The 23,269-nt window shown below is 33.9% G+C and overlaps 1 protein-coding gene across 7 annotated transcripts in view; it reads right to left on the bottom strand.

The window, feature by feature from the left end:
* The window catches only part of ASPH (aspartate beta-hydroxylase), a 111,514-nt gene that overhangs the window by 55,095 nt on the left and 33,150 nt on the right, over positions 1-23,269 (bottom strand). For 4 of the 7 annotated variants that reach the window (XM_062633302.1, XM_062633304.1, XM_062633305.1 and 1 more), the window contains 12 exons: positions 14,129-14,218; positions 12,659-12,733; positions 12,013-12,168; positions 10,822-10,881; positions 9,418-9,474; positions 8,875-8,919; positions 7,990-8,025; positions 6,460-6,498; positions 4,694-4,738; positions 4,516-4,557; positions 3,886-3,936; positions 2,877-2,921 (listed from right to left, as the gene is read on the bottom strand). In XM_062633302.1, the coding sequence (XP_062489286.1) occupies positions 2,877-2,921; positions 3,886-3,936; positions 4,516-4,557; positions 4,694-4,738; positions 6,460-6,498; positions 7,990-8,025; positions 8,875-8,919; positions 9,418-9,474; positions 10,822-10,881; positions 12,013-12,168; positions 12,659-12,733; positions 14,129-14,218 (741 nt within the window). The remainder of the gene's footprint in view (positions 1-2,876; positions 2,922-3,885; positions 3,937-4,515; positions 4,558-4,693; positions 4,739-6,459; positions 6,499-7,989; positions 8,026-8,874; positions 8,920-9,417; positions 9,475-10,821; positions 10,882-12,012; positions 12,169-12,658; positions 12,734-14,128; positions 14,219-23,269) is intronic. The other 3 variants (XM_062633303.1, XM_062633306.1, XM_062633307.1) reach the window with 3 other exon arrangements.

The raw sequence follows: 23,269 nt of genomic DNA, 5'->3' as shown, positions 1-23,269 counted from the left end.
ATTTTTATTCCTGATTAGTAGTTTAATTACATCTCCTGCTTCTTTTCTTAATTTTCAGAGATGCTATTTGAATTTTACTTTATGTGCCAAAACAATGAGCTTTTTACATAAACTGATACACAATGATTCTTCTGCCTTCAAAGTGGTTCCCACATAACTACACAAAGTACTAAAGATTCTTGAGTATGTCAGCACACTGTCGCAGATTTTATGCTGACCAAATTATTTTCGTTTTCTACTTGCTAAACAAAGAATCACGTACACGGTACTACATCTAGTAGTTATTTTGTGTTTAATAACTGAATAAACAGCCTGCAGAAGAGAAGGCTCAGGGGAGACCATATAGCAGCCTTCCAGTACCTAAAGTGGGACCTACAAGTAATCTGGAGAGGGACTTTTTACAAGGGCATTTAATGACAGAACAAGGAGGAATGGCTTTAAGCTGATAGAGGGGAGACTTATATGACATCAGAAAGAAATTCTTTACTGTGAGGGTGGTGAGATACCAGTACAGGTTGCTCAGAGAAGTTGTGGATGCCCCATCCCTGGAAGTGCTCAAGGCCAGGCTGAACAGGGCTTTGAGCAACCTAATCTAGTGAGAGACGTCCCTGCCCATGGCAGGGGGAGTCGTAACTAAATGAACTACATGGTCCCTGCCAACCCAAACCATTCTATGATTCTGTGATTGATTCTTTCACTTCTTCCTCATGAAGGGAAAAAAGAAAAAAAATAATCAAATCTAAAAAACCCTTTCAAAAGGATCAGAAATATATACTATTTCAGAGTAATACAAGTTATTTTTTTATTCTAATCATGTCTGAAAACAGTAAGGAATCTCTTTGTATCACAATACAATAAAAGGAGAGTGGATAATTAGGTTCAATTCCACCACCTTATTTGAAAGTCCATCTACAACCAAAGGGGTGACCTGTCGTACTCTGCACTGGTGAGGCTGCACCTTGAACACGGTATTCAGTTTTGGGCCCCTCAGTACAGGAAAGACATTTTGGTGCTGGAGGAGGTCCAGAGAAGGGCAATGGAGCTGGTGAAGAGTCTAGAGCACAAGTCTTATAAGGAGCAGCTGAGGGAACTGGGGTTGTTTAGCCTGCAGAAAAGGAGGCTCAGGGGAAACAATATCACTTTCTACAACTACCTGAAAGGAGGCTGTAGTAAGGTGGCAGTTGGTTGAGTCACCACGTCTGGAGGTATTTAAAAGACATGTACACACAATGCTGAAGGACATGATTTATTGGTGGACTTGGCAGTGTTAGGTTTATGGTTGGACTGAACGATCTTTGTGGTATTTTCCAGCCTAAATGACTCTATGAATCTAAACGGAATATTTGGAAAACCATCCACTACTGTACAACACACTGAAGTTTTTATGGTGAAGGTAGGAAATGCATTTACTGCTGCAAGACCAAGCTGTAAATTGTAGCCTAAAAAGTGGTAAGAACATGGTCCACAAAAACACAAATTAAAGATTTCAAGTTGATACCTAGATTCCGAATTTAGTTTTAAAATAGTGTATATAAGTCAAGAGATCATTTCAACATCTTCATATCAATACAACTGACACTGCAGAGCAACCTACTATTGAAACTTTGCATCTGTCCCGTAACGCCCTGTAACGAACTTTTTGTTATTTTAAGCAGCACCATTTTCTGCCAAAACATCTTTTCTTCTTCTACACTTTCAACTTAAAGCACAACAAATCACCTGAACTTTTTGCCTTTGCTGCCATAGGTAACTACTGCTTGCTCCCATGCCAAATATAAGCTTTGATTAAAAATGTTTCTTATTAATTATGAAACATTTTTTTCGAGAGTGCATCTATTAATACCCGTGGCTTCAAACATTTCAACACACACCATGTTAAGATAAAAAGGTTAGAAAGACCTCACAGACAACACAGTTATATACTGACATGAGCATTTCAGATCACCCCAGTTAAGGTTTACCATCTAAATTAAAACATGAATTAAACCATGCCTCAAATCTGTTCTGGGCAAACACAAAGGCCTCCTATGTTTTTTCACTTCTTTGGCTATTTTTGGCATGCCCAAGAACCTGCAAGGAAAAGCAAAACCCCACAGAACTACCTGGCACCACATCACACAAGAGCTTCTGCATATTGCAAAGATCGACTAAGCCAGAAAGGCGCTCAAGCTAATGAGAACAGAACAGAAATATACTTGTCAGGGCTCTTGGATTGCAGCTTCTGTGATACCTCAGCCCAGAGATACAACTCAGTGTTCCACTCAACACAACTGCAAAAAGAACTAGCAACTTAGAACAATTATCTCCAAAAAGCAGATGAAATGTAGCAATACAGTCTTCAAATTCAGAAGCAATCTGTCTAATCTAAAATGGCTTGGTAAACTATGTGCTTACTACTGTCAAGGCACAGATGGAAAAGCTGGAAGTACTCTTGTTTTTAAAATCAGTTATGTCAAGAAAAATGTGATGGCATGACAAACAGTCCTGTTTCCAGATCAGTGCCCACAGAATGTGCCACAGTCAGACTTCACTGGATCTGACTGGTACATAGAGAAGTAACGGTATCACCACCATCAGTTACTCTGGGAAGGAAATACACACATATTTTGAGACCCAAAGTTTTCTGTTTCCCTATGCAGTAAGAGTAATCTCTTCTGTCTGAAGTTTCATTTGGAATGCTTCCATATAACTTGGAACTATTATCAGCATTTATCCACTATAAGATAAAAACTATTGCCTCAAAAACAGGAGAAAACTTAAATGACAGTACTGATGTTCTTCCACTCCCTTCCAAGACGTAATTTATTTACAAACTTTCTATATAGTTATAGCTACATTTCTTTGGGGAAAACAACAAGCATATAAGATAAACTTACCCACTAGATTGTCATTTGAATAATCCTCAGCTTGAACAGGAACTTCTGCAAGTCAAAAGCATAAAAACAATTCAAATTGGACATTCACTAAATATTTACAAAACGATCATTTCCTCCCTTATGCTCAAAACACCTATCAAGACTACTCTGTGATACTTTTGCAGAAGTGGGATGCAAATCTTCCTCAGCTGAATTTTTCCAGGGGAAAGACTAATACTTAAGTAAGCCAATGAGTTTCAAAAAAGATACTTTAAAATTCTGAAAGTAAACTATTCGAAGCACAAATCTCCCCCAGTTTCATATGCTATCACAGTAAGGGCTTAGAAAACATTCATATACTTATTATGTCCTCAGCTCTAACTGTGAAATACTTGACTTCAAAATTCAGTTCTTTCTTTCCATATGTATGTTTAAATTAGACATGTCATATGTCACTGAGTGCCATTACTGCTGAAAAACTAAAGGTTAAACATAGCTCCCTGTTCATGCATAGAGGGAGTCAGAGAAAAGAATTTGAAATAGCCAGGAGGCTGGCTGTAGTTAATAAGAATCAAAGAGAGGAAAATATATTCGCTGACTTCATAAGCCCATAAATTAAGTGCTCAAAACTAGAGAGACATTCCATTTTATTTCTAACATATACTGTCTTTCATGAGTATGTAGTACTGACTAGCTGGTAGAAAACACAGCATAGCAAAGAAATCTTTGATTTCATATGATGTAATATGGCCATTTTAATCAATGTAAGTTAAGTTTTTCTGAACTGATGAGTGTGCTCATCAGTAAGCCACTAAAATATTACCATTAAAAAAACCAAGACCTTAGATTCCAACACCACAGTCATGGCTCCTTTAAAAAAGAAACTGCAGGAAAACTTACGGTATTTTTAGCGTAACTGCAATAAAAATATTTTTATTGCAGCACAGACTTCCATTCTATCACACCTATTACTCTAAATTAACTTTTTTTTTTCTAAGTAACAAACTCATGCAAAAGATAATACACAAACCTGATGCCTCTGGTTCAGCGGCCACAAGATCTTCTGTATGCTCACTTTCTACTGTTGGAAAGAAAATTAAGTGTTGAAAGCTACACACAGTATGTTTACAATTTTGTTTTTGTTTCCCACCAGCCACCCAATCAATTTAATATCAAACAAAAATGAAGACTTAAACTGCAGAACACCTAACTACGGTAAGAGTAGAAAGAAGGTACTGAATGCATTTCATGTCCATAAGTTTAGCTACTCTTTGTTATTAACATCCATTCCTATTACACCCCCAAAGGGATTCTGGCTAAAACTGTTGGTTGTGTGAAACAATATTTTTTTTACCCATTTAATTATAGTAGTGCACATTTTTCAAATGGATAACCTAAATAAACATAGCATCCACCCTTGCCCCATCCCTGGAATTGTTCAAAGTCAGGGGATGGGGCTTTGAGCAACTAGGTCTAGGGAAAGATGTTGTTATCCATGGTGAGGGAGTTAGACCAGATGATCTTTAAATGTCCTTTCCAACCCAAACCATACTGTGAATCTATATAGCACATTTTTCTGCTTTTTCATTTGCTTGGGGTTTTTTAATTTTATTAATAATTAAGTGGAAGAACTTCCCCCCCCCAAACTAAAACCTCATACCTGACAGGTCTTTACCAATATCAAAATCTTCTGATATTTCATCTATAAAAGACAGTATAAAAACACAAATGAAAAATTCCATGTGTTTTTTTTGTTTGCTTTTACATTTACAGATTTCAAAATTATTTCAAAATTGTTTCATCAAAAAACTTTAAGATAACAATTACAAAATACATACCTGGCTCTGTGGCTTCATTCACCTCCTCCAGAAGGTCCTCAACAGCTAAGAACATGTTCAATTCAGAGCAATTATGAATTCAAACCCTCAACTGATGAAACTTTCATACAACACAGAAGAACAGAGCTGGCAAACAGGCATGTTTGACTATGAACAATAAACCGCTATAAACAAACAGGATCTTCAATGAAACTGAGGTGAAAAAAACCCAAACAAGTTACTTTTTAAATTTCCTTCCCTGTTTCACTGAAGAACTGATGCATTCATTAGGTACCCTCTGAACAAATGTTGTTTGTACTAAGACACAGTAACTTTAAAACCTGAAATTTTGAAAACACTTCATCTTTCTAAGCATGATCAGTAATCCAAATTTTACCTTTTGCAGCATCAACTCCATCTGCTACACATTAAAAACGATTTAAAAAAAAAAAAAAAGCCCTCTATAAACTTCCCCTTTAAAAGGCTTTCTTATATTTAATAAACATGCAATTCCCTGGTAAATCCTACATTCCTTCGCGAAGGACAATGAGCAAGTTCTTCAACTTAAAGTTATGGATTCCATAGAAGGATAAATTATTTTAATTTTTATTTGAATATGGCACCTTCTAACTCATTTAACTGTCCTCTTAAACTTCTGAGCCCAAAGGTAACAAAACAGGTTTGTGTCAGGTATGTAAAATTTACTTATACTAAAGAATTTCTTGACTTCATTCTAAACTAAACAATCATATCTTTTTCAATCAGCAGTTTAAGAAGACTGAGACTGTAGTGATAGGACAAGAGGTAATGGGTTAAAACTTAAAACAGGGGAAGTTTAGATTGGATATAAGGAAGAAATTCTTTACTGTAAGGGTGGTGAGGCACTGGAATGGGTTGCCCAAGGAAGTTGGGAATGCTCCATCCCTGGTGGTATTCAAGGCCAGGTTAGACACAGCCTTGGGTGACATAGTTTAGTGTGAGGTGTCCCTGCCCATGGCAGGGGGGTTGGAACTAGATGATCTTAAGGTCCTTTCCAACCCTAACTATTCTATGATTTTATGATTCTAAGACTGTCTTAAAAAAAAAGAGCTGTTATTTCAAGACCACAAAGCATACAGGACCCAGAGAGAGCACTGCAGACAAGTAATTTTTAAATTGCTTCTGCTTATTACACAAAGGTAGTAGCAAAAAGTATGCATCAAAGCAGACATAGTATTGACAGCCTTCAAATTTCAAATCACCTTAAGTACCAGTTACAGGGTTATGAGCAAAGCTCATGGCAGGCAGCAGGTTGAGTGTCTAAGCAGAACTACTGTGTCCCAAATGTCCATAAAAAGCCTCACATATGAACTTTGTTTCATTTGAGATCTTAGAGATGAGTCCTTAAGAATGGCATATTAAAAGAAGGTGCCTAAGTTCATAGTTAAAACCCTAACTTTGTATCTACACAGACAGTAATGAACCTGTGGTATAACTGGCAATATATCGTGATTGAAGATCACACAGATTACATATTTCAATATATATATATAAATAACAGGATTATTTGAATGATTTTTATGCTAACTCAACTGAAATATTTCTCTGACTTCAAAACCAATTCATATTCCACTAACATTTCTTTAGGAGGTTTTTCTACTTTAACTACATAGGAAACAAAGATTTTTCTAATATGCTCCTTATATATAAATACACAGAGATGATGGATGAGTGTTGGAATAAACACACACCCTGCCCACACACATATATATAAATGTATATGTGTGTGTGTGTATGTATATGTATACCTGTATCTTCAGCCTCAGTCTGCTCTTCATGTTTTGGTTCTGAAAGGAGAAAAAAAAATAAAGTTTGAGTGCCCACTGTGCAGAGTATCCTACAAATTTGTTTTTTAAGCATCCTGTTCATTACTGCTAAATGCAAAGCTCTCAAAGACTTTCTCTAGTTTGGGGGCCTGAATAGATATAAGAACCCTCACTGGAGCTTGAGAATTCTATACAAAACCCAAATATCAAATTTGAACATAATGCTGAAATTTGAAGCATTTCTATCTACACAGATGAAATACAGAAAAAAAAAAAAAAGAGCTATAATTCCGTACAGTTATAAAATCCACCCAGACTCCTAATCTTTGAGTAAAGAGCCAGTCTAATTTTTGTAATTCTGAAGAAATAAGTTAAGAATATGCATTATTTTACTTCAGCTAGTATCTGAAAATAGACAAATGCTATCCACTAACCGTCCAAATTTTCAATATAGGTATTGTGAATTTTAGAACTGAAGATGTTCAATGTTCATCCAATGTTTTGGACAATTTTATTATTGCAAAAGGTACTAACTCTCATATGAAAAAATTATTTACATAAGATTTTTTTTTAAATACTAAAAAAGTATGAATTACAAAATAGAGTGATTCACTGTTATTGCGCGGGACCACCACAAGAAACTGCAGAATAGGCAATGATTTTGGAACTAATTCTATGAAAAACTGATGCAGATTACTTTGGGAACCTCCATGAACATCTTACTATTAAAGCAGGTATAGGTAACACTTCTTAAGGACAGGAACCATTTGAGCATTCTCTGTTCATGTCACTACATATGAAGGAGAACGGAAAGTAAAGATTAGAAGTGGTGCTTCTCATTCATATATAGGTGTGAGAAACAAGAGAAGTGATTCCTGATTAGGAACCAATTGTAAAATAAGTATCTCCTGGAAAGGAGAGTAAACCATTAGCCCAGGGAAAAAGCCAGGTCTGTTTTACTTTTCCATTCTATTGAACAGACGCATTTCACCAAGGCCACCATAGCTGAGGCAAATAATTCTTTTCTGTAGACTGAGAAAAACTTGCACTAAGGGCTTAAATACACCTTTGGGCCACTCAAAGTCCTACAATGGGATTTTGACTTCTAACCGAAAGCTGGATGTCAGAATTTCCTTCCTGATGGCAAAGAATAAACCTGAAGGTTTTCTGTCTGAAATATTCTGAAGTTAAGAATCTATGTCCTTTGCTCAGATTACATAAACGTAAAAAATAAACGAGTACTACCATTCTATGTTGAAGACTTGACATGTCTATGTATGCTAAAAAGAGGACCAACATGGTAATACAGTCTATACACATACTCTACACTTGATTTAGTGCTATAAATTGTTTACATACACAGGGGATTTGAACATAAAACCCCCTAAAACCTTAACTTCGAACTTGCAAAGTAATGTGACAGCACAGAAAATTTAAAGGCAAAGCAATTTTACTTTCTTATTAATTAAAGACTTGATACTATCTTTTCACGAAATATAGCAGTTGTCTTACCATGGTCTTCATTATAATTGCTGTGCACTGTATCTTCTGTTTAAAAAAAAAAACAAACAAAACACCCCCCCCCCCAAAATGTAAAAATTCACTGAAATTTAAGACATGAAACACACACAAATAATAATCTATGGTTTATTCAGACCTAATATGATAATCAAAACTATAGTATTTTATCCTGTATTAAAGTTATTAAGAGTTCAAAAAAGGTGAAGATTTCTAAAAGACCTTGTAGGAAGAACTGAAGCATTTTCCGGCATCATGAGAAAGACTTAAAAAGATAAAACACTATGAGCAGGCTTTCCTTACACAGTTCATGAACTCATCTACAAATTACCTAGAATTCAGAATGGAAAAACTCTAAGATTGTATCTATATATAGAAAACTTCTACAATTTTAGAATCCTCCTGTTATGATTCATTTTCTTTTTACAAACTTTTTCTTTTTTTTTTTCTTCTTCAGATACTACCTTTTTCCTGACACTTATCATACCAACTTCAACATCATTGGTAAACTCAAAATATTGTTTACCCACAAAAACATTTCTATGCAATTTGAATTACAAACTGGAAATGTAACCCTCAAAATGCAATTCTGCCCACTAGGATGACATTACAGTAATATTTGTGAAGGTCTTTGTTATTTTTTCAGAATGGAAATAGAAATACAGATGCAGTAACTCACTACGGAACTGATGCTATCTATGAGCTCCAGGAGTTTGGTTTTCTTTGTTTGGGGTTTTAGGTTTGTTTTTTTATATTTTTGGTGTTTTTTGTTTGGTGGGTTTGTTTTTTTTTTTTCATTTGGTTTGGTTTTTTCTTCCTCTTGGTTTGGGGACCACATTCAATAAAACTTCAATAAAAAGAAATGACTTTGGAGTGTACCTGCGTAATGTTCCACAGCATCTTCTAGCATTAACTCAGAGTGACCTTAAATAAAAATATTTAATATTTCATATTCCAATCAAATTTTCATGCAACAACTAAATAGCACAAGAGAAGTTTAAAAGATCACATATTTAGCTCAAGAATAACAGAACTAAACTTAATGAGTTAATATTACAGTGGTTTACTTGAAAGTGACAGCTGGACTGTAAAACACATTCAAGAAGCTACACTGTAAGTAACACAATATAGTAAGGTCCATGATATCTGTATTTACAAGTAGGTCTTTGATAATCCATTGATTAGACAGTAAGATTCCTCACAGAACAAGATATTTATGTATTTCTGAATTGCATTTGTAACAGTAACTCACAAATGTAACAGTAACGTACAAAAAAAAAAAAAATCAGGCTTATTTGAAACTAACAAAAATTGAAAATAAAACTGTGATGAAACAGTCAATATGACATTACTTCAAAGCATGTTTAAAAATATAAGCACAAGTCATTACATTGTCACCTGAAGCCATGAAAATTTACAAACCTGGAGCTTCTGGATCACTTAAGGTATTTTCCACATCCATACTATATTCATGTGAAACTGTAAATTAAATATGAAAAAAAGTATTGTTAAAATAAAATCAATTATTTTAACTTGCATCCATAATGCGTCTGTCGATAGCTTACAAACCTTACAAACACTTGCAACTTGACACACAGCAATCTAATGGAAGGTGTTGGGCCACTCTGTTTTAGCCATCTGTATGAAAACTAGATCCACAAGAACCATTACCCTCCCTCAATTTTTTAATAATTATTTTAAGAAGAATAAAAAAAGGTAATCTTCCCCTATCCTCAAAGCTCTAAAGAAGCTTCTTTACTGATGCCCAGGAGGACCTATTGGTGATGATCTACAGAAGAGAAAAGCCAGAAATCAGACCTTGAGAAACATGTATGTTCACTGCTGGCATCAGAGATCTAAAACAATTTACCTTTTTTTTTTTTTGTTGTTGCTGCCTAGTTAAATATGTGGATTATTTTCCTCTATGACTACAATTCTTTGCAATGTTATTAATATGCTCAGTATGATACATCTGACAACGCACAGTACTGAAGGTAAAGTAACTACTCTTTCACTTGGAGCCATCGCAGCTTGGATTCTAAATTGGTAACTGGAAAGCAGCAGTCTTCCACAAAGACAGGGACAAGTAGTTTTAGATGCATCTAACAAAATTATTTTTGTCTTATCTGGCATCAAACAGGACTTTATAATGGGAAACACTAACACCACTGTATGCGATATCAAGCACAATACAAAGATGAATAAACTAATCATATTAGTCCAGGCAAAATTCCAAAAAGCTTTAAAGATTAATTAAGGTGTGCAGAAAGACAGTGCAAGGCTAGTTCTTGGTGCTGACTCACTCTCTGATAGTAGAATTGGCAATAAAGAAAGAAAAGGTCCTGAAGGAAAGGTTACAAACTGGATGCTTCTGAAAGGTGACTGGATCCGTGTGAGAACAGAAGTTCCTAATGCCAAAAATAACAGGCTAGAATGCCCTTAGCATTGTAGGCTGTATGAAGATAGTAATATAAGCAACAAATCTCATTCTCACTTTCTTAGACTGTACAACCACACATCTCTTGCCTATCCACTTCCTAATCATACACACAGAAAAGTAAAATGAAGTTTTTGCACCAATGAAGACAGTTTCCATACCTGCCATCATTCTTTTTAAGAACCATCTGCAATAGCAAATACACTACAGTCATCTCATTCAAAGTGAAAATATCCAAGACAATCAAGAATAATTGTTTGGTGAAAAAAAGATAAAAAAAATTATCTATCCCTACACCAGTCTAACCTTTTCTGTTTTGCTTTCTCATATAATTTGCTCCTTTGAGACTGAAAGCAAATATTGCCAAGGTTCAAAAAACAGAATTATACCTGGTGCTTCGTATGGTTCAGGCTCCATTGCTCCAAGGTCATCTTCCAAAAGATCAGCATCTAAGAAAGAAACATGTATTTACAAAACTTAAAATTTTTAGATCAATATATGGTACTGCAAATCCTGTAACAGAATATTACATAAGATTATGTAAGTATAGTTAAATATCTAAGCAGAAATTTTAAGAAAATTTCTGACTTCAGCAGGATACGCATAGAGATTGAAATATTTTATTCTTATATATGGCAGGTGGCTGGAACTAGATGATCTTTAAGGTTCCTTCCAACTCTAAGCATCCTATAATTCTAAGATACTGAGAATATGTATACACATATAAACTACTCACATTTGCTCAAAAAATGACTCTCCACAGAAATTTCTGTATAAATGTAAAGGAAGCAGAACATTCACTCTGCCTTCCTACTAGTCATTTTAAAAGATTTAAAATAATTGGAATTTTAATTTCTCCTCTATTCCCCTATTTTAACTTGCACTGTGGATGAATGAAAGATATAGAAACAAGGTCATATAATAGACATAAAGTGAAATTAATTACTTCAGTTGCAAAGAAAAAAATCCCAGTGTATTTCTAGCAATCAAAACTTTTAGTTGATCAATGACATGAATTTTTCCAAAAAGAACAGGTATTAAGATATATGTAAAATTTTCAGTAGTACATCTAAAAAAGCATTCAGAAACATTTTTTTCCTGAATTGGATTTAGATCATATGATTCTTCTTTAATATTTTGATTACAAACAATTATTCTCTTAGAGCGCTATATTAGAGTCGCTTAAGCCATGACAGAAGTAGAATGAGACTAAGTGTCTATAAAAGGCTGTGCTAATAAATTCATAAAAAGTAGTTTGATAAACTAGGAAGTCCAGGAGCAGACTCCATACAGATATTAAAGAAGTCTCTCTTACTGGGAAGAGAATTTGTTTGGTTGAAAGCTGGTATAGCAGTAATTAAATATAATATATATTTATATCAATATACAGTTATATTGATTTTAAAACTCAAGGCATTGATTTAAAAAAAAATTTCTAAATAATACTTGCTGTGGTTAACATTTGTTAAGTCTCTACTGCAAGCAGGAATTATTAATCAAATTTTTAGTGACACATTTCCATTTGTCTGTTCTTATTTCTGACAGAATTTAATTTTCATTATATTTAGTTATTTGGATACCTTTCTGAACTGAATCTGGTGTCTCATATGCTTCTGGCAGTTCATTCTCTAATTCTGTGAGCAAGTCATCTGTTGTGGTAGCTTCAAGTGTTTCTCCATGTACTTCTTCCTTCACTTGGTTATTTACACTTTCATCTACATCTTCATGTCTCTCTCCTAATCAATCATACAGATTGTTAGAGAATACATACCCTGGCAAATTCTATCACCTGCAAGCATTCTGTCTTCAGCATACCCTTCATGTTTTTCAACTGGTTTCCAAAGGGGATGAGGACAGATGACTTGTCTGCACCTTCCAGCAGTATAAACCCGAAGTATCTGCACTGACCTGCCAGTGCCTCCTTCGCCCAACGGTAAAAACCGCCTCTGCTTACCTACTCTTGCATTCCACCCAGTATTTTGAAGAAGCTTTTGTCAAGTGATTGATTTGAGCTACTGCTACCCCCTGGGGAAGAGGCCACAGTTTTAGGATTTGGTGACTGAACTTCCTGTATTCTCTTGCAAATAACAAATTAGCTGATTAGAATGCTTTGTGCAGGCATGAGTACTTGAAGTACGTACCAAAACCAGACTCTTGAGATTCTACAGTCTACCCTACAGTGGTATTTATAAATTCTTCAGTGACTTCTAAGCATTAATGCATTACCAGGCTGGGAGTGAAGAGCTTCACGAAGAACAGACTGAATTTCTTCTTCCAATTCTACCTCAGCATTCTTGTGCTCTAAAAGGATTATAAATTACAGTGAAGGTAAGTGCAAAAGGCAAAGTTTAAACATTAGGTCAAGGCTTGCAGCTTTCAGTAGCCTCCATGAAGTTCTTATTCCATTCCACAAAGTTCTGCAGAGACAGACTTGGTGAACCTCTGCAACTTGCACGATAACAAAAAACAATTTGGGTTTGCTTACTCTCCAGTATGGGAAGTGTTGCCTTAATCACACTAAATTAATTCTGAAGATGAATCAGAAGAATTTATCTACATTGCATTCTCAGCACGTATATTTTTCTCAGTGGCAGTAACACTGATAACTTCAGGTATCTATTCAAACCAAGAATTCTTTTTCAAAGTAATTATTTTCATCCATTACTTTCCTACATTTTAGGCAGCAGCACTAGGATGTCACGTTAGTCAACAAAATGTCACTTGCAGAAGTAGGATTTTGTTGGCTTCATAAACAGGTAAAATACATACTAACATTACAGTATCAAGTCACACCAGAATTAATCACAAACTGATTTCAGGGACAAATTATTACCAGCTACCACACCAGCCCAGGACACAACAGGAATTTGTATGAAGGGTTGCCTTCGTATAAATGTCCTGAAATTAACACTGAGAAACCCAACAGCACAAAACCAAATAAATGCATTGTTCAAATAAAGACCCAAAATGGTACAAAGTTACGGGGGGTGGAAAGAAAGAAAATTTTTAACTTTGCATATTTTACAAACTATAACTTAAAAAAAGTAATGCGAGTCTTTTAAAAACAAATTCTATTTTATTGACCATATGTTCAACATTTGTGGGTTGTGCTAGGGTCACATAAATAATCGAGTCGGATTAGCCTTTTCAAGGAACAGGAGAAAACACGTAGTCTCTGAGTAACACAAAAATGCCAATCACATATATGAAATCTTACATATAGAAGTATTTTTTTTAATTCCTCTTAAACCTAATGAATTTTACTAATTCTATGGGGCTTTTAAAATGTTTAAATGATTTTTTTTTTCTATTTACTGTATTTATGATATACTACTCATTTTAGTGGAAAAGTGAATATTTGATTAACCTTACAAAGTTGACTGTTAGTTTTACGTTCGGTTGGCTGGTTTTGGGCTTTCTGAGGTAGAGAATTTGCTGTTGCATATACATAAAAACCACAACAGTGCATCAACAGAAAGTTATTCTGATGGGATATGGTTCCATGAGAGTTGACAAGAGTGCCTTCTATACATTTAAATTACAAGCTTTTCATGGTCAGTGATTTATATAAAGTTATCAACAGTGATTACTGTTAAATCAATTTAAGTGGATAAGCAACACATAAAAATCAACAAAAGAGTTATTTTTTTTACCCAAAGAACACAATGAGTTAGTTTAGTTTACAAAAGGCCTTACCTGATTCAACATATGATTTCTCAGCAGGCTGGATGGTCTCCTCAGATGCTGGTGATATTGGCTGTGCTGGGACAGATGTTTCTTTAAGGCCTGCATTTTTCAGTTATAAAGTTAACTTCATGCTTTTTTTGATCTTATTCAATTATAAACTAAGAAAGCTGTTTCAATTAGATTAACTGATGCCAAAACTCTCCAAAATGTATTCAATTACACATCTGTCCTGATATACAGTGATATATTCAAAGATTATTCGGATAATAAACAAATATGTTTTGAAGACCAACATATAATGAGGAGAAAAAAGGAACAGAAATTTAAGCACATGCCTTTATTTAAAAGTAACTGAACAAATGACTGTGCTATTCCCAACACCAAATCAGTATCCAGAAGAAAAATAGGCAACAGGCTTTTCTCACTGTTTTCTCTTTGGACAGAAAGTCAAATAAGGTTATCTCAATCTCCAGTTTCTTTTGACAACTAAATTACTACAGAAAAAAACCATGACTGATGGCATTTTACCACTAAGATACTTACTATTTATACCACAGTCTTTCTAGATCAAAACACAATGAAAAGAAAGGAACCAGTACCAGCAATAATCAACATCCTTGTAAGAGATAATTTATAGCCCTGAAAGATTATGCCACATTTTAAGACACATCCTCAAGAAAGAATGTATTGGTATTAGCCTAAACTATTCTTCAGGAAGGTTTCAAGCAAGACTTAAACAACAGAGATTCATACTGGGTGTGAGAAAAACAAAAACATAACCAAAACAAACCCAAACTTACACACACCCACCCCATGAGGACAGTCAAATCAGTGGAAAGACACAGCACAGAAAGGTTGTGCATTCCCATTCTTGGAGGTTTTAAAGGCCATACTAGATAACAGCTACTGTAACCTAGTCATATCTCTGAGATGACCACATTTTGAGCAGGATGCGGGAATAAGGATCTCCTGAAGTCCCTTCCAAATGGAATTCTCCTATAATCTTACGCCATTTTTCCAAGGTTCACATTTAAGTTCCAAGGTCAATAAAGATGAAGATAAAACTACCTTAAGCACACAAAGTAGTTTCTCAAGACCTGTATGCACAGAAATCAGTAGAAAAATAGTATTTAAGAAAGCAGAGGCTACACTATAATGAGCACTCCTGACTGCTAACAGTCTTGGGAAAGTAACTTTAAGTGGAACAAGTACTATATTTCAAGTCAGTAAAGCCTAGTTTTTTTGGTTTGGGTTTTGGTTTTAATTGCCATGTCATGCTGAAGTCAAACGTATCTCAATATCAATAGGACTAGTATGTCTCAAAATGACTATGTAGAGAGATTTTATTATTTTATGCATCCTGAGAAAAATATATATTTATTCTACTGCTCTATGTAAACAATGGGAACAGAAGTAACAGGATGAATTCTACTTACACCTTTTTATATTATTCAAGTTACATGAAGATAAGTAGTTAGGCTGTATCTAGAAGTACTGTAATCAAGAGTCCACTACTATGGAATCAAGGTAAGAAGCTAGAAAAAAAAAGGCACCAAATTTAGACTCTATTTTTTGCCAGTTTTTTTCTGCACCGTTAAGACCCTGAAACATTAAAAAATATTATGAAGACTTACATTAAGAGTAAGAAGTTACTTCCTTCTGCAATCATCTGTAACTACATATTGAGATAAACTCAGTTACTTTTATAAGCCACTGCCTCACACTTTAGAATCTCTAAGCATAGAAACTGCCACTTGTTTTCAAAAATACAGTTCCCTTACATACACACCTCTTTAAAGAAAGTCCTCATATTCTCTGACAACCTGCATCTCCAATTCTAGACAACCACTTGCTTTGCTTCATGAATAAATAGATTCAAAGTATTTCAAAAGATACTCAATATTTCACAGCCAACCAGACTGTTGTGAAAGGAAAGATACTAAAAAGAGTATTTTGGTTGTTTAGCTTGCACATTTCTCAACTTTGCTTTCAGGCTTTTATACACATCCACGATGTGTTTATCTACAGTACTTATTCAACCCTGTCAAGTATGTAATATGTTAAGTCATTTACTTTTTGCAAGATACTATTTTGTCTCATATTTTTATTGAAATAAAGTTGCACTCAGTTTTTACTTGTGTGGTGCATTCTTTGAGCTTATGTGGTAATCTGCTATGTTAAGTTAAATGACAGTACTATTCCATGGAGATATACAACAGCACAACAGACGCCTGGGGCAAAAACCTCATTTTATTGTGTGGCTATCCATATAGCCTGGTGTGCTGCTTAAACAAAATGAAACAAAAATTAAGAGGGGAGGAAAAAAAAGACAACAACCCAAAAACCCACAACAAAACTCTTTTTAGGACCATCTAGACTTTGGGTCATAGATACAATAATCAGAAAGGCAACTCATTCCAAATTCACTCCCAGACAGTTACTTAAGTGTGATTTGAGTGCTCCTCTGTTAAATATCTATCTTAGCACTTATCAGACCAAAGATTAATAAACACGTCTATCATCTTCACAACCTAAAAAAGAATGCTCATTATGCAAGTACATTTATTAGATCTTCATTCTGTCGGTTTTTGCTAAGCATTACAATGTTTACAACACACACATCTTTTAATTCCTTATTCACACATATATAAATATTTAGAAAATAGCTCAGTATATAATCTGTTAAATATCACAGCTAGAATCTTAACCTACAGTACTATTTTCTACAGTTTTCATTTAAACTATTTTTTGTAAATTTCCTCTAAAAAACCCCAACAGATTAGATCTTATTCTACCACCTTCTATACCTGTAGGGATCAAAGCATCTTACACATGTATGTTCTTTACTGCAAGTCTGAGGTAAGTGTATTGCCAACTGCTATACACAACATTTAAGCAAAACTAGGAAAAGAAGCAACCATCAGGACCCTAATCTTACACCACCACCCACATAGACATACTTATGCTCAATCTCACTCCTTAGTTTTGTTTTCTTTAAAATGATACTGCAATATAACAATAATAAAACTTCAAATTTAATTACAAATTTCATTCTGAATCTTGTGTCATTTTATTGTGCAATCAGTATTTCAATATACCCAGCAATATTATTTGTCTGGTAAAATTAGAATATACTACTTTCCCATATAAACATGAAAGCAAGTATAGATTCAATAACATACTAAAATATCTCTGCAGAAATGTTTTGTAACTTTGTCTATTTTAATGAGACTACTGAATAAATCATTCTTTTGTGCCAAAAATACAGGAACTATAAGAGCAAACTAACACAGGAGCTTGCTTACAGAAGTATCACGTACTTGAAAAGTCGTGTTTATAGAAAACAGTAATTGCAAAAATAAGTAAGGTGTTCTCTAATCAAGTTCAACCAGAATACACTAGTAGTAAGCAGTGCATCACTTAAAATGTGACTGGAATCCAACAATACCCATCAATGGTTAAATAGGTGGCCTAATTTTTAGAAATGTTCATTACCAGAAGCTTAGGAAACTCAGAAAAATCAGCACGCAGTTAACTGAACACTGACAATGAAGCTAATGAATCAGGTTTTCAGACTTAAAGATAGCTAATAAATAAATAAATAAATAAATGAAAGAAGAAAGCAGAACATACTGTCACAGGATCAATAAGCAAAAGTATTGTAACATTTTGGTTGAGCAGACACTGAAGTCTCAAATTAACACAGCACTAAAGTTGGACTGAATGCGTATTAAATAGTTTTCTCGGCATACTTAGGGAAAAAAAAAGTTTAGCAGGGAATAATTTACAATTATTTGCTAGGTTCCTATGACAATACATTCCATTAACAATCCTCTTGGTTGTTTTTATGAAACAAAAACTATTTTCCTCTTAGGTGTCCAGAAAATCCTCTTAATGCTGCTTTTAAACTTGCATTTAATATACAGCATAACATTTTCATCCCCATATCAAGAAAAAAGCATTTTAATATGAGGAAACAATGAAAGAGCAAAACAACCCAAGAGATTCAGAGTATGTCTGAAGTAATTTGCATTGATTCCACATTTGATTGTTTTCAATACACAGTTATGCAGGCATATTCACATATGTACGTATTTGAGATTCACAGAAGACATTTTCTGCTTTGTGTTTACACTGCAAGAACATGCTTAACAGCTTTTTAAAAAATATTATTATATATAGCCTTTGTTCACAATTATTTCCAGAAAATATTATGTTCTTATTGCCATATTTACCACATTCACATACATATGCTGAATTTCTCATTCTTCAGGTCTGTTCCTTGGTAGCAGAACTGATACTCTATTTAGTTCTTCTCTTTCTTGTCTTCCTTGGATGGGTTTTTAGCTACCTTTTTTGTTTCTTTCTCTTTTCCCACCTGACTAGTACCATCCTTTTCACTGGCTGATTTTTTTGTAGCCTCCTTGGATTTTACATTTTTGTCTGAGCTTTTTTCCTTTTCTCTGTCTCTTTTAGCCTTGTCAGAATCTTTCTTTAACTTATTCGTATCAACAGCTTTCTTGTCCTTTCGATCAGCAGCATCTTTTCCTTTCCTGGCTTTCTTGGTTTCTTCCTCATCTTTGTTATCCTCCTTTTTGGATTCCTGCTTCTCCCTTAATTTCTTGAGTGGTTCTTTAACAGCTTCTTTTACTTTTCAGTTTTTCATTTAAAAAAGAGGAAATGTTCAATAAGAAAACCATTCTTAGATCAGAAAACATCTTATGAACAACCATCTAAAAGCTTTGATTGAATTATTACTTAATGTTTGTTAGGCACCAATTTTAACTTGCATAATTAACTATTTGAGCTTGAAGCAATTTGAACAATTAGTTTTGACTTTTGGCAATATCTCACACCATGCAGCCAGCCAATAACTAACCTCAGCTTACTGCAACTGCACCCAAATAAAGCATTAATCCATTAAAAACCATGCCTTTATTAGCTTACTGTTAACTAACTTGTGCAGAATGCTAAAATCAGTTTTCTCTGCAAGTATGAAAATCACAGTAGATTTTGAATCTTTGACGAGAGATTCTATAGATCGTACAATGGTAGGATCTATAAATGTCAAGAGCATCACCAAAATAATTATTCTTCCAATTTTCTCAACTTTCTAAAACTACAAATGCAAGTGTTATAACAACACAAATGTATATTATGTTCTACTGACATTGTTACCTCTGATTAAGCCAAGACTTAAAAATGTATCTGAAGTACATATTTTACAAAAATAAGAAATAAGTACACCATAAGTAAGAAGAAACAGCAATGTCCTGCTGAATTAAATGAACTCCAAAAAGTTTTACTTGGTTCACACATATGCAGTGAATTCAAACTAGCAACTGTAAATTAATTCCTACATTTTCTATATGTAGTGTTATTAGTAATACTTTTTTTTTTGCTTGCTTTGTGCTTATTTTCTCTATTTCAAGTCACATTTGGCTGTGACACAGTATCTAGGTAACACATCTGAAGAACAGTCAGAAAAACATCCTTGGAATTTAGATGTTTAATATTTAAGTTCCACTTTGCCCACAGTTCCAAAAATATGTGCCAGTATCAGCAGCATTCTCAAAAATAATTTTTAACTCAATAAAATTTATGATTTTTTTTCCATAAAATCTTTGTATGCAGCTGTCCTGGATTCCACCAGCAGCATTTGCATTTGATTTAAATACAGTATTTACATTTAATTTTAAAATTAATACTCTCATATTAGTGAAAAAGCAATCGCAATTTCATATATAAAATACAACAGCTCTGTTTTTATTCAAACTTCTGAGAGAAATCACAGTCTGGAAGGTAAAAAGCAGGCAAGTGACATTTCTCCTGTAACATCTGTCTCTAACCACTGCGTAACATTTCTGTGGAAAGAACAATTCAGTCACACAGCTCAAACTAAAAGGAATAACATCATGTATTCTTCCAAATGTTTTTTGACATAAAGCATTCAAACTGTATCGTACCATTTCTTCATTCTTATACCAAACACTGACAAATAATGAAAAACTCAGTAATGACTTGCTAAATTATATTTATTACATTCTTAGAAACAAGCAATTTGCAACCAAGTCATACCAAGCACAATGTAGAACAAATGCTGAAAATTTCAGCTTGCACAGAAGATGCCAAGAGAAGTCACGTTCATACATGAGTATTAAAGCTTCCCTCAGGAAACGCACTTTTTCACCAATGAGATTTTATATTATAGTGTGCATTTTTCACATACTGCTAGAAAAATCCCATTAAAGTCTAAATGTCTTTAATGAAACAAAGAGACTGTGTTCTTTACATAATGCCATGCTGTGTGGAAATAGCTGAGCATATCTAAGAAATTAAGTACCTGAACTACATCTGGTACTTGGTGTTTTGCTAAGGCTAATTAGATTTCTTAGTCTCTCTGTTGCACTGAAACATTTAGACCATTATGTCCTGATCATGAAGAAATGAAATTATAATTAAATATATGGTATAAATCGGTTGCAAGCTATCCTACTTTAAGCTTTTGGGAAAAAAATGGTAAGTTTCATCACTGCAATCAATCCTGCAATGATATTAAAAGGGAAGTTATTGAATTTTACCTAAATGTTTCCTTCCATAAGAAAGAAACAGATTAAACTATTTAAGTACAGACTTAAAGAAATTCAGGTGCTCAAGTCCAATTACGATATAGTAATAGCATTAAGAATTCATATAAGATAACTAAAGGAGGATTTCACAGAGTAAAAACTACACATAAATCAGAATATTGGGTTTTTTCTTTTGTTTTTTGTTTTTAAACACATGCATAATATGAAGTTACCATAAACTACTTTTAACCCAAACAAAACAACCCTTGTAAAAAAAAATAAAAATAAAATTGCACAAACAAAATCTCTAGTTAGGAAAGCATTCACATTGCCATTAAATTACAAACAGTATTAAAAATAACGCCACCAAAACAATGAAAAATGGGAAGGATAATAGTTTGTTTATACCATTAAACAACACTTAGCCAACACAGCTAGTATTAGTAAACATTATTATAATCTGCAGTTTGTATTTGCAATGTGCATGCATTTCAGACATCATTATCTGCATAAAGTTCCACAAGAAAAAGAACTTTAAGAATACCTTTGACTCTAGTTTTTTTCTTGGCTACCCCTCCTGGCTCCTCACCTGATTTGTTGCAAAATGGAAATAGGTTATGAACACATCCGTGCTGTTCAACAAATATGACATAAAATTTTCGACTTTGCTATGCTATGTAAAAAGTTATCTTTACACAGCACACAGCAGTGCAATGGAGAGATGATGTTAACTCATTAAGAATAAAGCATCTTCAGTAGGAAGACCACCACAGGTACTGAGATGGAAGACTAATAATCCAAGAAAAGTATCACATTTCTAGATTCATGCTACTTAAAATGCTTCTCTAACTTCGTAGAGATAGCTCAGTTCACTCCAGACAGTGTGATGACACATAATTATGACCAATATCCCAGCTGATTTCTCTACTAGGTATTGAGTTCTCTTGCAAACCCACTAACTTATGTTTCAATGTGATTTTATAAATATTTAATAAACACTAAGATCTTCAAGCACATATGTAATGTCTAATTAATACATATAAATTGAGTATTTTCTTACAATGAATTACTATTTGTTTATCAATTGCAGAATGTGTGTTTTGGCAAAGGTACCGCTCATATTTCATTGCCATTGCATTTCAGCTAAAATACTGTTTTGCTTAAGGCTATGTAAGGCTATTGAGATGTGCGTTAAAAAAAAAGCCAACCTCACTCTCCAAAGTCAAGAGCTGCCCTATTTCCCCATTGCAACTAACAGAAAGAGGTTATTCAACACCCTGATTGTGCTTTACATGTAGATCCACAAGAGGGTTGGAGGCAAAAGCCTTCTACCCACCCCATCCAAGAAAAGAAAACCAAATTAGCCTTATCTTCTAACATCATCAAAATATATAGGACTATCACCATCATGCTGCTGTGGATTAAGACCTAAATCGTACCAGAACTACCTTAACAACAAAAATCTTGTGCATTGCTACCTAAAAAACAACTAGAAAGTTAACAAAAGTTATGTTAAATATATTTTTAAAACTCGTACATAAACTTACTAAACTAGAAGAGATATTCCCATGTCACATAATTATGCTTCTCAATCAGATATATAAAGCACCTATGCTGGACATCTGAACCTGAGTCTTAGGTTTCCAGTAACAACATACATCAAAAGTTACTCTTAAGAACCAATACAAACCCCCCACATTCTACAATTAAAACAAATACATACATACATAAATTTAAGAATGTAGCCACTAAAGCATCGTAATAAACTTGCACCTAATTTCTATCTTGCAGGTATTGAAAGTACCAAGCATTGACATTATGGGCAATACTTCTTTAAAATGGGTTAGCCAGGTAAGAATACAATTTTTACAATAATTTCCTTACAAATTCATACCTGGGATATAAAAGCCTTTTTTTTTCCCCTCACAGTTACAATCACTGCTTAAATCCAGAGTTCTAATATAGCTAAATTCATTACTCAATCTTATATGCAGCGCATGGAAAAATAAGAAGTAATTTTCTAATATAAAAGGAAGAATAGATTCCAACTTTGTTATACTACAGCATTAATGAAACTATAAATAATAAAGGATCCTCAGCAAAGCTGCACAAAGCCATATTTAAGTTCCCAGCTCCTCCCCTCTTTTCATAATAAAACTAAATGTTACTGAGTATTTTAAGATATACTCTTAAAAGCACATCTTGTCAGGGAAAATAGAAAATTTTACAAATATCTGTACACATAAAAATTGTAATACAGATGTTTGAAATTATTTTTAAATAAAAGTACTACACTGACAGATTATGAAATACCTTGTTTGCTGATTATTGATTCTTGTTAAATATTCAGGCAAGCAGTAATTTCTTTCAATCTGCTTTTATACAATGAAGAGTTTTAAGATTCTCAGTAAATTATCAATGCATGAACTAACTCTGTAAATCATACATACTTTAACATACCATGAAGAGACCAATTTACAGGAAAAGTATTCATTGTGAAATGAATATTTCAAATCCCAATATGTAATAACCACGAGACAGAAATCCTGCTGCATCTTGATTTCCACTTGGACTGGGTCCC

Source organism: Pezoporus occidentalis, unplaced genomic scaffold (assembly GCF_034315485.1).
Source record: "Pezoporus occidentalis ecotype Australia unplaced genomic scaffold, CSIRO_AGI_Poc_V1 ctg4, whole genome shotgun sequence".
In the NCBI taxonomy this organism is placed as follows: domain Eukaryota; kingdom Metazoa; phylum Chordata; class Aves; order Psittaciformes; family Psittacidae; genus Pezoporus; species Pezoporus occidentalis.
Note: the sequence above shows the minus strand (reverse complement) of the source record. Positions and strands in the feature narration are given on the sequence as shown.